At 42.0% G+C, this 17,798-nt stretch overlaps 1 protein-coding gene across 2 annotated transcripts in view; it reads left to right on the plus strand.

Moving 5' to 3' along the window:
* LOC111162545 (zinc finger protein 699) overlaps nucleotides 1–17,559 on the plus strand; it is an 82,956-nt gene extending 65,397 nt beyond the window's left edge. Inside the window, exons 1-6 of one of the 2 annotated variants that reach the window (XM_022527039.1) lie at nucleotides 5,422–5,795; nucleotides 9,795–9,847; nucleotides 11,131–11,257; nucleotides 14,608–14,706; nucleotides 15,230–15,413; nucleotides 15,771–17,559. In XM_022527039.1, the coding sequence (XP_022382747.1) occupies nucleotides 9,800–9,847; nucleotides 11,131–11,257; nucleotides 14,608–14,706; nucleotides 15,230–15,413; nucleotides 15,771–17,229 (1,917 nt within the window). In that variant the 5' untranslated portion in view covers nucleotides 5,422–5,795; nucleotides 9,795–9,799 and the 3' untranslated portion in view covers nucleotides 17,230–17,559. Of the gene's footprint in view, nucleotides 1–5,421; nucleotides 5,796–9,794; nucleotides 9,848–11,130; nucleotides 11,258–14,607; nucleotides 14,707–15,229; nucleotides 15,414–15,770 lie in introns of those variants that run through there. The other variant, XM_022527038.1, reaches the window with a different exon arrangement.
* Nucleotides 17,560–17,798: the final 239 nt, after the last annotated feature.

Raw genomic sequence — 17,798 nt, forward strand, 5'->3', positions numbered from 1 at the left:
ATATATTCGTAATTGAACCTGGATCTATATTGAGGTCTCTTTTTCCATGCTGCAATAGTACTGAATAAAATGTTTTACCACCTTAAATCCACCGCTCTTTTTCCTTTGACAGGGTGGCACTTGGACAGAGTTGCATGAGAGGGAAAGTCCCAGCCATGGGACCATCCAAAGGTTTATGGTTCAGGAGCCACCATCCAGAAGGGAAGAGAGCAAGGGAACCCCTGAGGCAGAATGGCATCTGGGAGGGAGCCTGCTCAGCAGAATGGAGTGGTCGGAGAGCTCTGACAGGCCACAGCAGCTCAGTGTCTTCTAATCACAAGTCTCTATTTTACCAATGTTCAGTAGATGCTGGGTGATGGTTTCACAGAGTATGTAAAGCAGGGAGGCTCTGAATAGCTAAAAATGTGCTTGTTTGGGCCATTTTGGATATGCACAAGTTTGAGTTTGAGTTTGGCTCCGGGCTTTTGAGTTAATGGGTTTTAGCCTATAGTGAAGAAATAAACCTAGGGGCCAATATACAGAGTCCAGCTTGTTAACATAACAAATGTCCACCTCACACTACATGCCAAAATGCATTCCTGGAAGAGTAAAGATTGAAAAGTTTTAAAAATAATAAAATGTGGAAGAAAATTAGGAAAATACTTTTATTTTTCATATATCAGGGGGATTTTTTTTTATAAACATATAATATATTTTTATCCCCAGGGGTACAGGTCTGTGAATCGCCAGGTTTACACACTTCACAGCACTCACCATAGCACATACCCTCCCCAATGTCCATAATCCCCCCCCAATCCCCCTCCCCCCATTAACCCTCAGTTTGTTTTGTGAGATTAAGAGTCACTTATGGTTTGTCTCCCTCCCAATCCCATCTTGTTTCATTTACTCTTCTCCTACCCCCTTAACCCACCATGTTGCATCTCCTCTCCCTCATATCAGGGAGATCATATGATAGTTGTCTTTCTCCGATTGACTTATTTCGCTAAGCATGATACCCTCTAGTTCCATCCACGTCGTCGCAAATGGCAAGATTTCATTTCTTTTGATGGCTGCATAGTATTCCATTGTGTATATATACCACATCTTCTTTATCCATTCGTCTGTTGATGGACATCTAGGTTCTTTCCATAGTTTGGCTATTGTAGACATTGCTGCTATAAACATTCGGGTGCACGTGCCCCTTCGGATCACTACGTTTGTATCTTTAGGGTAAATACCCAGCAGTGCTATTGCTGGGTCATAGGGTAGTTCTATTTTCAACATTTTGAGGAACCTCCATGCTGTTTTCCAGAGTGGCTGCACCAGCTTGCATTCCCACCAACAGTGTAGGAGGGTTCCCCTTTCTCCGCATCCTCGCCAGCATCTGTCATTTCCTGACTTGTTAATTTTAGCCATTCTGACTGGTGTGAGGTGGTATCTCATTGTGGTTTTGATTTGTATTTCCCTGATGCCGAGTGATGTGGAGCACTTTTTCATGTGTCTGTTGGCCATCTGGATGTCTTCTTTGCAGAAATGTCTGTTCATGTCCTCTGCCCATTTCTTGATTGGATTATTTGTTCTTTGGGTGTTGAGTTTGCTAAGTTCTTTATAGATTTTGGACACTAGCCCTTTATCTGATATGTCATTTGCAAATATCTTCTCCCATTCTGTCAGTTGTCTTTTGGTTTTGTTAACTGTTTCCTTTGCTGTGCAAAAGCTTTTGATCTTGATGAAATCCCAATAGTTCATTTTTGCCCTTGCTTCCCTTGCCTTTGGCGATGTTCCTAGGAAGATGTTGCTGCGGCTGAGGTCGAAGAGGTTGCTGCCTGTGTTCTCCTCAAGGATTTTGATGGATTCCTTTCTCACATTGAAGTCCTTCATCCATTTTGAGTCTATTTTCGTGTGTGGTGTAAGGAAATGATCCAATTTCATTTTTCTGCATGTGGCTGTCCAATTTTCCCAACACCATTTGTTGAAGAGGCTGTCTTTTTTCCATTGGATATTCTTTCCTGCTTTGTCGAAGATTAGTTGACCATAGAGTTGAGGGTCTATTTCTGGGCTCTCTATTCTGTTCCATTGATCTATGTGTCTGTTTTTGTGCCAGTACCATGCTGTCTTGATGATGACAGCTTTGTAATAGAGCTTGAAGTCCGGAATTGTGATGCCACCAACTTTGGCTTTCTTTTTCAATATTGCTTTGGCTATTCGAGGTCTTTTCTGGTTCCATATAAATTTTAGGATTATTTGTTCCATTTCTTTGAAAAAAATGGATGGTACTTTGATAGGAATTGCATTAAATGTGTAGATTGCTTTAGGTAGCATAGACATTTTCACAATATTTATTCTTCCAATCCAGGAGCATGGAACATTTTTCCATTTCTTTGTGTCTTCCTCAATTTCTTTCATGAGTACTTTATAGTTTTCTGTGTATAGATTCTTAGTCTCTTTGGTTAGGTTTATTCCTAGGTATCTTATAGTTTTGGGTGCAATTGTAAATGGGATGGACTCCTTAATGTCTCTTTCTTCTGTCTTGTTGTTGGTGTAGAGAAATGCAACTGATTTCTGTGCATTGATTTTATATCCTGACACTTTACTGAATTCCTGTACAAGTTCTAGCAGTTTTGGAGTGGAGTCTTTTGGGTTTTCCACATATCGTATCATATCATCTGCAAAGAGTGATAGTTTGACTTCTTCTTTGCCAATTTGGATGCCTTTAATTTCCTTTTGTTGTCTGATTGCTGAGGCTAGGACTTCTAGTACTATGTTTAATAGCAGTGGTGATAACGGACATCCCTGCTGTGTTCCTGACCTTAGCAGAAAAGCTTTCAGTTTTTCTCCATTGAGAATGATATTTGCGGTGGGTTTTTCATAGATGGCTTTGATAATATTGAGGTATGTGCCCTCTATCCCTACACTTTCAAGAGTTTTGATCAGGAAGGGATACTGTACTTTGTCAAATGCTTTTTCAGCATCTATGGAGAGTATCATATGGTTCTTATTCTTTCTTTTATTAATGTGCTGTATCACATTGATTGTTTTGCGGATGTTGAACCAACCTTGCAGCCCTGGAATAAATCCCACTTGGTCGTGGTGAATAATCCTTTTAATGTACTGTTGAATCCTATTGGCTAGTATTTTGGTGAGAATTTTTGCATCTGTGTTCATCAAGGATATTGGTCTGTAGTTCTCTTTTTTGATGGGATCCTTGTCTGGTTTTGGGATCAAGGTGATGCTGGCCTCATAAAATGTGTTTGGAAGTTTTCCTTCCATTTCTATTTTTTGGAACAGTTTCAGGAGAATAGGAATTAGTTCTTCTTTAAATGTTTGGTAGAATTCCCCCAGGAAGCCATCTGGCCCTGGGCTTTTGTTTGTTTGGAGATTTTTGATGACTGTTTCAATCTCCTTACTGGTTATGGGTCTGTTCAGGCTTTCTATTTCTTCCTGGTTCAGTTGTGGTAGTTATATGTCTCTAGGAATGCATCCATTTCTTCCAGATTGTCAAATTTGTTGGCGTAGAGTTGCTCATAGTATGTTCTTATAATTGTCTGTATTTCTTTGGTGTTAGTTGTGATCTCTCCTCTTTCATTCATGATTTTATTTATTTGGGTCCTTTCTCTTTTCTTTTTGATAAGTCTGGCCAGGGGTTTATCAATCTTATTAATTCTTTCAAAGAACCAGCTCCTAGTTTCGTTGATTTGTTCTATTGTTTTTTTGGTTTCTATTTCATTGATTTCTGCTCTGATCTTTATGATTTCTCTTCTCCTGCTGGGTTTAGGGTTTCTTTCTTGTTCTTTGTCTAGCTCTTTTAGGTGTAGGGTTAGGTTGTGTACCTGAGATCTTTCTTGTTTCTTGAGAAAGGCTTGTACCGCTATATATTTTCCTCTCAGGACTGCCTTTGTTGTGTCCCACAGATTTTGAACCATTGTGTTTTCATTATCATTTGTTTCCATGAATTTTTTCAACTCTTCTTTAATTTCCTGGTTGACCCATTCATTCTTTAGAAGGATGCTGTTTAGTCTCCATGTATTTGGGTTCTTTCCAAATTTCCTCTTGTGATTGAGTTCTAGCTTCAGATAGGAAAATACTTTTATACTCTAGAGTTTTATTTCCATAAAAGCAAGCTAGGAAACCGAGAAACCAATTTTTAAAAGGTATAGATTCATTGAGTCATGCAGAATTAAATATTTTATACAGATACGATATCATAAAGAGAGTTAAAGGAGCAAAATTACATTACCAATTCAATAGATGCATACACATTTGATGACACTGATCAAAAACTGATAAAACATCTTCATAAAACCAGATTTTAAAAAGGGACTTCATTAACTTGATAAAGAACACAACCTAGCTTACCTAGGATTCTTGATAATCATTAATAACAAAGACAAGAATGCTTGATTTCTTTCCGACTTTATGACAATTTGAGAGGCCCTGCACAAACAAGAAGAAGAAAATTAAATGAGTTAATAAGAACAGAAAATGTTATTTATATGTAAAGTCAACATAACGGACTGACAAATATTACAGGAGAGCAAGTTTTCCACGTAAAGGGACCTACATCAATCGCCCTTCTCTGCAAGAGCAGTAATCGATAAAACAATGAAAAGGAAAACTAAAAACCTAATGAGAGGACAAAATGAATGGGAGATCCTGGGAATTGGTATAGGCTCAAAGTTCTAAGTATTGTGTCCTGTGTACGACATCGTGGAGAAGCGTACAAATGCAATTGATGAGTGTCCGGTTTTCTGACTCAGGAGCCGGGATGGGAGGCCCTAACCATACATCCGCCGCTAGCCCTAATCACCTCGGCCACCCCCTTGACCTTAGCTCCCCAAGAATTTTCAACCAAGTCCCGCCCCTCGCACTGGTCCCACCCTAAAGCCTGCCCTTTGGAATACGCAACTAAGCCACGCCCCTAGGCGCTGTCTCGCCCCAGCTCCTCCCCACAAGCCTAAACAGCCAAATCCCGCCACTGACCGGAAGCCCCTGGGAGCCCTGTGCAACCCCAAGTCCTGCGCTGATCCAGCCTCAGGCCCCACACGCGTCTCTCTGCAAGAAGAAACTAGCATTTTTCTCGTACTCGCGGCTGCCTGCAACCTCCTCCCGTCATTGCCCCTCCCCCCGCCCCCTGCCCTGCCCCCTGCCCTGCCCCCTGCCTTGCCCCCTGCCCCGCCCCCTGACTCCCAATCCTTATAGCTCAGCTCACTAGGCCCCGCCCCTCACGTTGTGCGCGGCTCAGAAACCGGAAGCAGAAGTGCGCTCATGCGCGTGCGCGAGCTGGCGGCCATAGCTTCACGGGGCCACACTCGCGTTTGGGGTAGTTTTTTGCCCTGGTTCGCCGCGTCCTTCCGGACTCGGTCTGGCCAGCCCCAGGTCCGGCCTCCGGGAGGGGGAGAGGTCGGCATTGGGCGGACGGCCGCTCTGGCCGTGCCCCCTGCCTCAGCCGGAACCCAGCACGAGGGGCCCCCCTCTGCCGCGGCTGGTTCCAAACTCACTGAATCAGGAGCTGTGGGCTGCGTCTAGCAGCGGGGGTGAGTCGGCTGCAGGCTAGAGTTAGCGAACCACCTTCCTCTGTAGTCGGCCTTCCAAAGCATCCTCTGCTGTCTTTTCGGAAAGTAAAAGCATCCCTGTCATTCGGTCACGGGGACGAGCGCCTCCACCTCGTCTGTACGCTGGTCAGTGGATTTCGGCGTGTTCGGTGAGCGCGGGATGACGTTTGCCTCCACTCCGTTCTCATTTCCCCTCCTGGTGCAGATCTTTCATCCGTGAATTTTACCTTGCCTGTGGGCATCAGTTTGATACATTTTATTCAGGTACATAAACGTGAACTGATTACTTAGTATCTCTGTAACCCCCTTCAACGTCGAATGCAGCTATAATTTTTAATCATTTATCTGTAGGTTATTTTGAATTTCACACCGAGAATGAGATCATGTGTCATTTGCAGCGTTTTCTCTTTTATTCCTGTACCTTGCTTTCTTATTTCTTTAGTGTGTTTGCTAGTGTCCATCAGTGGACAGTCAGTACTAGAATAGCATATAACTTGCATCCTTGCCTTGTTCCTGATCCCAGAGGGAATTATTCTATCATTTCAGCATTTAAATAGGATGTTTATGGGGCACCTGGATGGCTCAGTTAAGTGTCCGACTTTTTTTTTTTTTTTTTTTTTTTTTTTTAAGAGAGAATGAGGGAAGGGAGAGGGAGAATCTTAAGCAGACTCCCCACTGAGGGTAGGGGGATCCCCACCCGGCCCCTGGGCCAGATCTCACAGCCCTGAGTTCAAGACTTGAACCAAAATCAAGTCCCACAACCAACTGAGCTACCTAGGTGACCCCAGCAATAGTCTCTTGGTCTCAGATCAGCAATGATCAGCAATGGATATGGATATAGATCGGTCACTATTTTGTATCTAAGGGGAAGAGTCATATGATCTTTTTCTATTAATGTGATGATTATATTAATTGAGGATTCATTTTTAACCACTTTCATTACTAGGAGGAAATAAACTCGGTTTATGATTATACTCTATCCAGTTCTTGACTGTACTAATACTTTTATATTATTTTGCATTCATATGTGTGAATGAGATCTTTCCTGTTCTTAAGATTTTATTTATTTATTTGACAGAGAGAGTGAGTGAGAGAGAGAGCACGAGTGGGGGATGGGGAAGTCAGATTGGGGAGAGGGAGAGGGAGAAGCAGACTCCCCACTGGGCAAGGAGCCCAATGGGGGACTCAGTCCCAGGACCTGAGATCATCTTCTGAGCCAAACCACCCAGGCTCCCTCCTGTTTTGTTTTGAGTTGTACTTTTTTTGGCTTGGAAACACTCAGGAAAACAGTATTTTCCACCCCTACAATGGAATTATGAATCCTTTACTTATTTGGTGAACTTGCCTGTGAAACAATTTGTAATTCATATTTCCTTTGTGAGCATTTTTTAAAGTACTGTTTTTTTTTGTTGTTGTTGTTTCCTTTTAGGATTGGATGTAATTTTTTTTTTTTAAGATTTTATTTATCTATTTGATAGAGATCACAAGCAGGCAGAGAGGGAGGGGGAAGCAGGCTCCCTGCTGAGCAAGAGCCAGATGCAGGGCTCTATCCCAGAATTCTGGGATCATGACCTGAGCCAAAGGCAGAGGCTTTAACGCACTGAGCCACCCAGGCGCCCTGGATGTAATTAAGTTTTGTATTTATTTTAGATCATTGCCAGAAAGTTGTATTTCTCTCTAGAAATTCATTCAGTATCTGTACATTTTCATATATATTCTGTTAACTTTTTTGTTGTATTCTTTCTTCAACATCTGTGATTATGACTCATTCATAACTCTTTATCTATGCTCTGTTAAGATTGCTAAAGCTTTGTTGATTTCAATAGTGTTCAAGGGCACATTGTTCATTTTTATGATTCTTTTTGTTTTTTTAAAATATTAATTTCGTCCTACTTTCATTTCTCTAGACCTTTATGCTGTTCTTTTTCCATCCTTTAAGTTAATGATTAGCCGACTCGTACTGGTTTTATTTTCTCTGGGAGTTGATGATATTCACATAAATTCGTGAATATATGTACCACACCAACTGTGGATTTCCAGTGTTATCTGCAACACTTCTTTTAATTTTCTGCTTCCCTGCCACAAAAGTATTCCTAATTGGCTAAAAATAAATGTGTGTGTGCCTCTTTATCCCTGTAACAGGCTGCATTATTATGTATCGTATGCCACACCTTTTACATCTTGTTCATTTACTGCCCCCCCTCATGATTATAACATCCGTGTCCTTCATGATTTTTCTGTTTTGTTCCGTGCTAAATCCCCTGTGACTGTATGTAGTGGGATTGGAGTAAATATTACCTAAGTAAATAAGAAATAAAGGAGCAAGAGGTAAGGGCCTTAAGGGACGCTTCCTTGACCAAAAAGGGAGCCTAGTCAAGAGGAGCTGGAAGATAAAACATTTATTTATTTATTTTAAAGATTTTATTTATTTATTTATTTATCTCTCTCTCTCCAGAGAGAGAGAGAGACCAGAGGGAGAGGGACAAACAGGCTTTGCACTGAGCACAGAGCCTGATGCAGGGCTTGTTCCCTCGACCCTGAGATCATGGCCTGAGATGAATTCAAGAGTTGGACACTTAACAAATGAGCCACCCAGGCGCCCCAAGATAAGACATGTAAATAGAATACTTCATCTGTCTACTTTCCATAGTGCACAGCAGGATTCTAGGCTAGACTCTCATCATGTTAGTTATAACGGCCTCACTAACAACTAAACTGTAGGGTATATGTTCAGAAGTAGACTCATTGGGAGTTTAGGCTCTGAAGCCAGACAGGCCTGCATTCACACACGCGTCTATGTGATACATCCTGTGTTACATACACCTTAGCAGCTTTCTGACTGGGTAACATTGAGTGTATGGTTAATTGATTCTCAGATTTCTCAGCTATAACCTGGTTGTAATAATAGCTGATTTGCAGAGCTTCTCCAAAAGAAAAGCTCTTTGGAAGAGCATTCTCACATCACAGTTGCTCAAATGGCACGTTATTAATTTAGTAAAGGATGTTGTGATTTTTATCAGTTTTAAAATGTACTACTGGGGGATGCCTGGGTGGCTCAGTCAGTTAAGTGGCTGCCTTCGGCTCGGATCATGATACCAGGGTCCTGGGATTGAGCCCAGGATGGGCTCCCTACTCAGCTGGGACCCTGCTTCTCCCTCTGCCTCTGCCTACCTGTGCTCTCTCTCTCTCTCTCTCTGACAAATAAATAAATAAAATCTTTAAAAAAAATGTCCTACTGGATCCACTGCATGGGAAAAACTGTTGTGTTTTTGTTATTTTAAATTTATGTACTAGAGCTGCACATGCCACTGTTGGAGATGACATGTTACTAACTTCACTTCTGGTGTTTTGCTCTGCTCTTCTGTACTGTGTAGGCACAGTTTAGCAGGAGAGTCACAGCTTGGCAGTCTTCTCTGCCTCCTACATGTGGAGTTTAGTCCAAAGGCAGAGGCTTTTTCGCAAAAATCAAGTTTCAGAGGCCCTGCAGCCCATGAAGGGGTCAGTGGTCAGGGGCTGAACAGTAATTCCTGTTAGCCTGCCAGTGGTGCAGAAGTAAGAAATACTGGGAGTGGAGCCATCGGAAGTCACAGCTATAAGTGCTTTTTGGGATTTGACACAGTGTGTATTTTTATGGTGGCAGGCATTGTCTCCTGTTTTTTGTTTTCCATTATCATGGGAAAACTGACAGCTCAACTTTTTTAGATTTCAGTTAACTTAGAACATGGGACTTTTAGCCATTTTTAACCTTTTTAAACTAGCAGGGACCCCAGCAATGTTTTTTTGTTTTGTTTTGTTTTTTAAGCTCTAGTGGAGGTAAGATTACTCCACCTCCTTAAAAGATCAGTGTGGGGGCGCCTGGGTGGCTCAGTGGGTTAAAGCCTCTGCCTTCAGCTCAGGTCATGATCCCAGGGTCCTGGGATCGAGCCCCGCGTCAGGCTCTCTGCTCAGCAGGGAGCCTGCTTCCCTCTCACTCTCTGCCTGCCTCTCTGCCTACTTGTGATCTCTGTCAAATAAATAAATAAATAAATAAAATCTTTAAAAAAAAAAAAAGATCAGTGTGTATTTGGTTGGGTGTCTTGGGCATATGCTTTATACGTGTGTGTGTGTGTGTGTGTGTGTTTTGAGGGAAGTGGCCCCTCATAATGGATGTGCTGTAGCATCCAGGCTCATGAGTTGTGGAAGTTGTGGGGAGACCTGGATTCTCGTGTTTTCTTTCTCCTGCTTTAGCTCTAACCTCTCAGTTCTCTGACTTTTTTCATGAAGGGAACATGGAAGAAGAAAGAAGAGCTGCTGAGTTACAGAAAAATATGACACAGGTAGGTAGAAGCTAATGATTCTCCAAAAGCATTTTCCATCCCACCAAGTCCTTGACCTCCTAATTGTTTAAAGCAGTGGTCAGCAATCTCTTTCTCTACGGGGCCACATTGTAAATATCTTAGGCATTGAAGGTTCTAGAGTTTCTATTGCAATTAAACCGTGAATTTAGTTTGAAAGCAGCCACAGGCAGTACATAAACAAATGTTTTATTGTGTTCCAATAAAACTTTACTTACACAAGCAAGTAGTAGGCTGGATTTAGCCCATATGCTGTAGTTCGCTGACCCCTGGCCTAGAGTACAAGCCAGCTGTGGGCCTGAGTTGCAAGTTGTACTTTTGCAAGGCTCCTGGGCCTTAGGTTTGTGGGAAGAAAAAAAAAGGGGGGGAGGGGAATGCTCCCTGTTCCTCAGTGTATTTTTTTTTTTTAAGATTTTATTTATTAACTTGACAGACAGAGATCACAAGTAGGCAGAGAGGCAGGCAGAGAGAGAGGAGGAAGCAGGCTTCCTGCTGAGCAGAGAGCCCAATGCAGGGCTCCATCCCAGGACCCTGGGATCATGACCTGAGCCAAAGGCAGAGGCTTTAACCCACTGAGCCACCCAGGCGCCCCCCTCAGTGTATTTTTATGCATTTAAATCTCAATTGAATTTGGCACAGTCTTTTATGTTGTGCTGATTGCTGTGGTGGGAAAGAAGGAAGCAGGTGAAATTGTTTGTGTCAGTGTGGAAATTATTTCATCTCTAGAGCATTTCTGTCATTTCTGCTATTGGCTCTGGACTGTCTTAGATCATTATAAGACTGGAATTGGTCACCATCAAACCGTGTGAGAGATAAATTTGGTGTTTTAGAAGTGTGGTTAGATCCATGAGACAGGATGGGGTCAGTTAGGAAGGATGTAATGAATAGAAAGAGAAAGATCTGGTGTCTGAACTCTAGGGTAGATGTTGGGAGACCATAAAATCTTCAGAACTTCCGGGGCACCCGGGTGGCTCAGCCATTAAATGTCTGCCTTCGGCTCAGGTCATGATCCCAGGGCCGTGGGATCGAGCCCCGCATCAGGCTCCCTGCTCTGCGGGAAGCCTGCTTCTCCCTCTCCCACTCCCCCTGCTTGTGTTCCCTCTGGCTTTCTCTCTGTCACATGAATAAAATTAAAAAAAAAAAAATTTTCAGAACTTCCTATGAATTGATTCTCAGTTCCCTAATGTTAGCAACCTCATCAATCTTCTTGCACACGTGGGGAGAGTAGGCACCTTTCTGAAAGGAATATATTTGGGATGTTTTAGGACTCCGTGGTCTTTGAGGATGTGGCTGTGGACTTCACCCAGGAGGAGTGGGCTCTGCTGGATCTGGCTCAGAGGAGCCTCTACAGAGATGTGATGCTGGAAAACTTTCAGAACCTGGCCTCACTAGGTAAGAATGGCAACATTCCTTCATTTAGTTGTTTAGAAAATAATTTCACTAATTGATCTTGTTCCAGGATTTAGGCTGAGGAATTGGAACGAATTGGTAAATAAGACCGACATTGTCACAGGTCTCAAAGAACTTAGAGTCTGATGGCTTCACCATGACAATAAACGTGTATAGTGAACTGCCTTTTTCTTTTTCTTTTCTTTTTTTAAGATTTTATTTACTTATTTGTCAGAGAGAGAGAAAGAGCGAGTGAGCACAAGCAGGGAGAGCATTAGGCTCCCTGCTGAGCTGGGAGCCAGATGTGGGACTCGATCTCAGGACCCTGGGATCATGACCTGAGCTGAAGGTGGATGCCTGACTGACTGAGCCACCCAGGCATCCCTGTCTTTTTATTTTTCTTGTGGCTAAAAGTCTTGAGGCTTATTAAGTGTTAGAAGTGCGGGCACAGACTTCAGGGGTCACTTTGGGCCTTAGAGAGGTTTGTGGTTTGGGTCCTTATGAGAATTTTACTGACATCCATGCTCTTTACTCAGAAAGATACCTGTAAACAAGAGGGGTTATTAGTGCAGAGAGAGAGGACACATGACATGGGGAGCTGTGGTATGTTTCAGAATGAAGGTGTTAAAAAGTACATATTGTTGGGTTTGTACTTTGGGTGAGTGCTTTGGAGATGGGTCTTGGAAGCAGGCTGTATTGGTTTCCTAGGCCTTTCATAACAAAGTACCCCAAACTGTGGCTAAAAACAGCAGAAACTTATTCTTTCACATTTCTGGAGACTGGAAGTACAAAATCTGGGGGTCAGTAGGGCCATGCTCCTTTTGAAGGCTCTATGGCAGAAGTCTCTCCTGGTCTCTCCCTAGCTTCTGGTGGTTGCCAGCAATTGTTGGCATTTCTTGGTTTGCAGCGATATCTTTTTCTTTTTCTTTTTCTTTTTTTTTTTTAAGATTTTATTTTCAAGTGATCTCTACACCCAACGTGGGGCTGGAACCCACCATCCTGAGATCAGGAGTTGGCATGCTCTACCGAATGAGCCAGCCAGGCGCCCCGTGCAGCTGGATCATTCTGATTTCTGCCTTTATCTTCACATGGCCCTCTTCCCTCTGTCTCTATGCCCCTCCTTTAAAGGACACTGCTCAGTGGATTTAAGACCAACCCTAATCTAGTATAATTCCATCTTTACTTGATTATAGCTACATATTTCCAGATAAGATACATTAGTTCCAAATAAAATAACATTCTGAGGTTTCAAGAAGGGACAGGCTATTTTATTTTGATACACTTACTTTTTTTAGAGCAGTTGTGGATTCAGAGCAGAAGTGAGTGGTAGATACAGGGACCTCTCCTGTATACCCTGCTCCCATCGAGGTATAGCCTCTTCCACTATCCACATCTCCTGCCAGAGTGGTACACTTGTTACAGTTGATGAGCCTGAGCTGACACATCATCATCATCACCCTGAGTCCATCATTCAACACAGAATACATTCTGTGCTTTGGACAAAGACGTAATGTAATGAATGAATATGTAATGGTACATATTCATCGTTAGAGTATCATACAGAGTACTTTCACGGCCCTAAAAGTCCTCTTTGCCTTGTCAGTTCATCTCCTTCCCCACTAACCTGTAGCAACCCCCAATCTTTTTACTCTTCCCATAGTTTTGGCTTTTTTTAGAATGTCTTGTGGTTGGAATCATATACTATATAGATTTTTTTTCAGTGGCTTCTTTCACTTAGTAATGTGCATTTATGCTTCTTTCGTGTCTTTTCATGGCTTGATAATTCTTTTCTTTCTAGTTCTGAATAATATTTTATTGTCTGGGTATAACACGGTTTTATTCATTCACCTGCTGAAGGACATCTTAATCATTTCTAAGTTTGGGCAGCTGTGAATAAAGCTGCAGTCAACCTGCATGTGCAGGTTTTTGTGTGGAGGTGTTTTCAGCTCCTTTGGGTAAATTCCAAGGAGTGTGATTGCTGATCATATGGTAAGATTAGTTTTGTAAGAAGCTGCCGGACTGTCTCCCTAAGTGCTGGACCATCTCGCATTCCCCGCGGCAGTGAATGAGAGCCCCTGTTCACAGCCTTGCTGGCATTTGTTGTCGGTGTTCTGGATTTTAGCAGTTCTCATAGGTGATCTAAGGTGTGGCGGTTTCTCATTGTTTTAATTTGTATTTTCCTGATGACATGTTCAGATATCTTTTCATATGATGTTTTCTTTGAGGAGTTTCAAAGTTTTGCATTTTATATTTAGCTCTTTGATCCATTTTGAGTTTTGTTTTTTTTTTTAAGATTTTATTTATATGTCAGAGAGAGCATGTGTGCAAGCAGCGGGTGCGGCAGGGAGAGGGAGAACAGGCTCCCTGCTGAGCAAGGAACCCGATGTGGGGCTCGATCCCAGGACCCCGGGATCATGACCTGAGCCACCCAGCTGTCCCCATTTTGAGTTGATTTTGTGACGAATGTAAAAGTCTGTGTCTAGATTCATTTTCTTGCATGTTGATGGCTTGTTTCCGTCTCTGTTGGAAAGACTATCTTCTCCACATACTGCCTTTACTCCTTTGTCAAATATCAGCTGACCATATGTAGGTCTATTTCTGCCTCTCTGTTCTGTTTCATGGCTCTGTTTGGCCATAAATTTTCAAGGGACACTGCTCAACCCAGTCCACAGGTGGTCACTTTAAGTTGGATGCTGCCCAAATAGGTAGACATTTTATTATTAAGTATTTTGTCAGGTGCACAGTGACTGGGTGAGTCATCCTTAGATTAAATTATGTAGTGGCCTTGATTTGTTTAATTTTATCATGGTCTAGGGGCGCCTGGGTGGCCTAGCAGTTAAGCATCTGTCTTCAGCTCAGGTCATGATCCCAGGGTCCTGGGATCAAGCCCCACATTGGGCTCCCTGCTCAGCGGGAAGCCCGCTTCTCCCTCTCCCACTCCCCCTGCTTGTGTTCCCTCTCTCGCTGTATCTCTGTCAAATAAATAAAATCTTAAAAAAAAAAAAGTTATCATGTTCAGAGTAATCTTGTTTAAGGTTGGTATTCTGTGAGATTACTAACGTGCAATAGGAGAACAAAATGGCCTGGCTGTATCACATGAGCTTCTAATATTAAAGTTTAGATAATGAATGTCACATCAGTTCTAGAAATCAGAGGCTGTGTCATTGTCTTTGTCATTGTCTACTCCCCCCTCCGCCCCTGGTTTAAAAAAAAACTTTTGACATTTTGTAGAAATTCAGTTCATTCTTTCCCATTGTTACAGTATCAGGAGAGCAAAATTTTGACCCCGTCTCATGGAAATGTTTATGGATCATCATTGTTTTCCCTCATGATAAGCCTTTCTGCATTAACAGGGTATCCACTACACACACCATATCTGATCTCCCAGTGGAAACAAGAGGAGGACCTGGAGACAGTGGAAGGAGGACCTGTCCAGGGGGAGCACCAGGAAGGCAAGGGTCCTTGGGAAAAACTGTCCTGGTTGGGGGAATATTAGGTTTGGAAAAATCAAATAAAAGCAAAGCAAAACTTTGTTTTGTTTGAGGAGTCTGATCTCCCAGCCATCTTGGATTACTATTTTGACTTTTATCGGTATTCTCACCCTTCCCTTGTTCCTGAAATATTGCCCGTACTTCTTCTTGTAAGTTAGTATTTGGTCATATGCACTTTAAGAGGGAACTGGTTCCTTTTTATTTTGTTTTCCTTTTTAAGTTTTATTTATTGAAGCAATCTCTATACCCCACGTGGGGTTCAAGCTCATGGCCCCAAGATCAAGAGTTGCATGCTCTTCCAATTGAGCCAGCCAAGTCCCCCTTGTTTTCCTAATAGTACCTTATTTGTGTTACTATCAGTCTCAGTCTCCATGGAATAATTTCTTGCTTACCGTTTTGACCCTTCTGCGTATTACCAAAGTCTTGAAACAGCCACATTGCCAGAAGTCCCTTGCTTATAGGTGCCTGTACTTTTTTGTTTCAGGTTTTGAGATTCAGCTTAAAACCAGTGAATCAGTAGCTCCACAAGATATTTATGGGCAAGAAATATCCAATGAACAGAAAATAGTGAGATTCAAAAGGAATGATTCTCACTCATCCATTTTACACAAAAACTGGGAATACCAGGGTATTTGTCATCAGAACAAAAACCATGAGAGACATTTGAGGTGAGTGCCATTCATAAAAGAAAAAGTAATGCCTCAGGAGAGAATCTTAAGATGTCATAAAACTTAAAAAATGTTTATCTAGAATTTGTTCCAACATTGTGATTTCATAAAGAATTTTTCCAAGATTTTTTTTTTCCCTAAAAAAACATTGCGATCTTCAGTGTTTGACACAGAGTTCAGTTGTAAGCAATTATCAGAAAAATTGTATGTCAAGAAAACCTCAGTGATAATATTGGGTATTGTAGACCCTTCTGTGAGAACTTTGAACTTGTAACTTGACAGGGCAGAAAATGTACCTAGTCACTGAAAATGATAAAAGTTTATTTATTACTAATAATGTGCTTTTATTTTTAAAAGAAGTCCAGTTGCGGAGAACATCTATGAATGCAATGAAGAGAATCGGTGTGGACAAGCCTTGGGCCAAATTTCACATCTGAATGTACTCAAGAGAACTACTGAAGTAAAGTCCTATGAATGCCATGAGTGTAAAAAGGCCTTCACGGATCATTTGTCCCTTAAGAATCACATCAGGTCTCACACTGGAAGCAAACCCTATCAGTGTAAAGAATGTGGGAAAGCTTTCCATTTTCTTGCTTGTTTTAAGAAGCATGTGAAAAATCCCACCGAAGGGAAACCCTATGAATGTAAAGAATGTACAAAAGCCTTCCGTTGTTCTTCCTTCTTTAGGGCACATATGAAGATTCACACTGGAAAGATGAACTTCGAATGTAAGGAATGTGGAAAAACCTTTAGCTGTTCTTCATCCCTGACAGAACACAAAAGGATTCACAGTGGAGATAAGCCTTATGAATGTAGGGAATGTGGGAAGGCGTTTAGTTGTTCCTCCTCACTCTCCAAACATAAAAGAATTCACAGCGGAGACAAGCCATATGAATGTAAGGAATGTGGGAAGGCCTTTAGTTCTTCCTCTCACCTCATAATACATATACGAATTCACACCGGAGAGAAACCTTACGAGTGTAAAGAGTGTGGGAAGGCCTTCAGTGAATCCTCAAAACTCACTGTACATGTCAGAACACACACAGGCGAGAAACCCTATAAATGTAAGGAATGTGGGAAAGCCTACAACTGTCCCTCCTCCTTAAGTATCCATATGAGAAAACACACTGGAGAGAAACCCTATGAATGTCTGGAATGTGGAAAAGCCTTCTATCTTCCCACTTCCCTTAATACGCACGTGAAAAATCAAAGTAGGGAGAAACCCTATGAATGTAAGGAATGTGGAAAAGCCTTTAGTTGTCCCTCATCCTTCAGAGCACACGTGAGAGATCACACTGGGAAGATACAATATGAATGTAAGGAATGTGGGAAGGCCTTCAGCCGTTCCTCGTCCCTCACTGAACACTTAAGAACTCACACTGGAGAGAAGCCTTACGAGTGTAAAGAATGTGGGAAGGCCTTTATTAGTTCTTCCCACCTGACAGTTCATATACGAACTCACACTGGAGAGAAACCTTATGAATGTAAGAAATGTGGCAAAGCCTTTATTTACCCCTCAGCTCTGAGGATCCACATGAGAACACATACTGGGGAGAAACCGTATGAATGTAAGGAATGTGGGAAAGCCTTTCGCCATTCTTCATACCTTACTGTCCATGCAAGGATGCACACAGGAGAGAAACCCTTCGAATGTCTGGAATGTGGGAAGGCCTTCAGTTGTCCCTCATCCTTTCGAAGACATGTAAGAAGCCACACTGGAGAGAAACCATATGAATGTAAGGAATGTGGGAAAGCCTTCGTGTGTCCTGCCTACTTTCGAAGACATGTGAAAACTCACTCTAGGGAAAATGTGTAAATGGTAAGAAATGTGGGAATGTCTGCAAGGCGTTTTCACCTCGTAGCATAGCTGGAACGTTGTGGAGATGCACCGTGAATGTAAGAAAGCAAAAAAGTGTTGCTTATCTGTTTGACGACTTGAGAACTCATAGCTGAGAGAAACCCGTGTCCGTACGCCCTGTGGGAATGCCTTTGTGAATGTCACTTCCGGTGTATAAGAAAATTCACAAGAGAAGCACAGATCAGGACCTCACTTGTAAAGTGGACTGCTGGCTCATTGATAGTCAGTTTCCGTTTTTTGATATGAATTATTTCAGGTGATAAATTTTCCTCTAATACCTTTTTAGCTCTAACCACATTTTATTACATGTACCTTTATTTCAGCCGAGATATAAACGTTCTTTATGTTACAGAATCTTTTGGACCCACAGGGGGTTTAAGGTGTTTTTCATCAGGCAGGGGTGGTTTTTTAAAAAAAATTAATATCTAATTAATGCTCATTGTTCCCCAGGTGTGCAGTCATAATGGTATCAACGCTTTGGTATTTGTAATTTCTTTGGTGATTTTTTTTTCTTGTAATTGGTAATT

Source organism: Enhydra lutris, unplaced genomic scaffold (genome assembly GCF_002288905.1).
Source record: "Enhydra lutris kenyoni isolate GAN:26980312 unplaced genomic scaffold, ASM228890v2 scaffoldscaffold92, whole genome shotgun sequence".
NCBI lineage: Eukaryota > Metazoa > Chordata > Mammalia > Carnivora > Mustelidae > Enhydra > Enhydra lutris.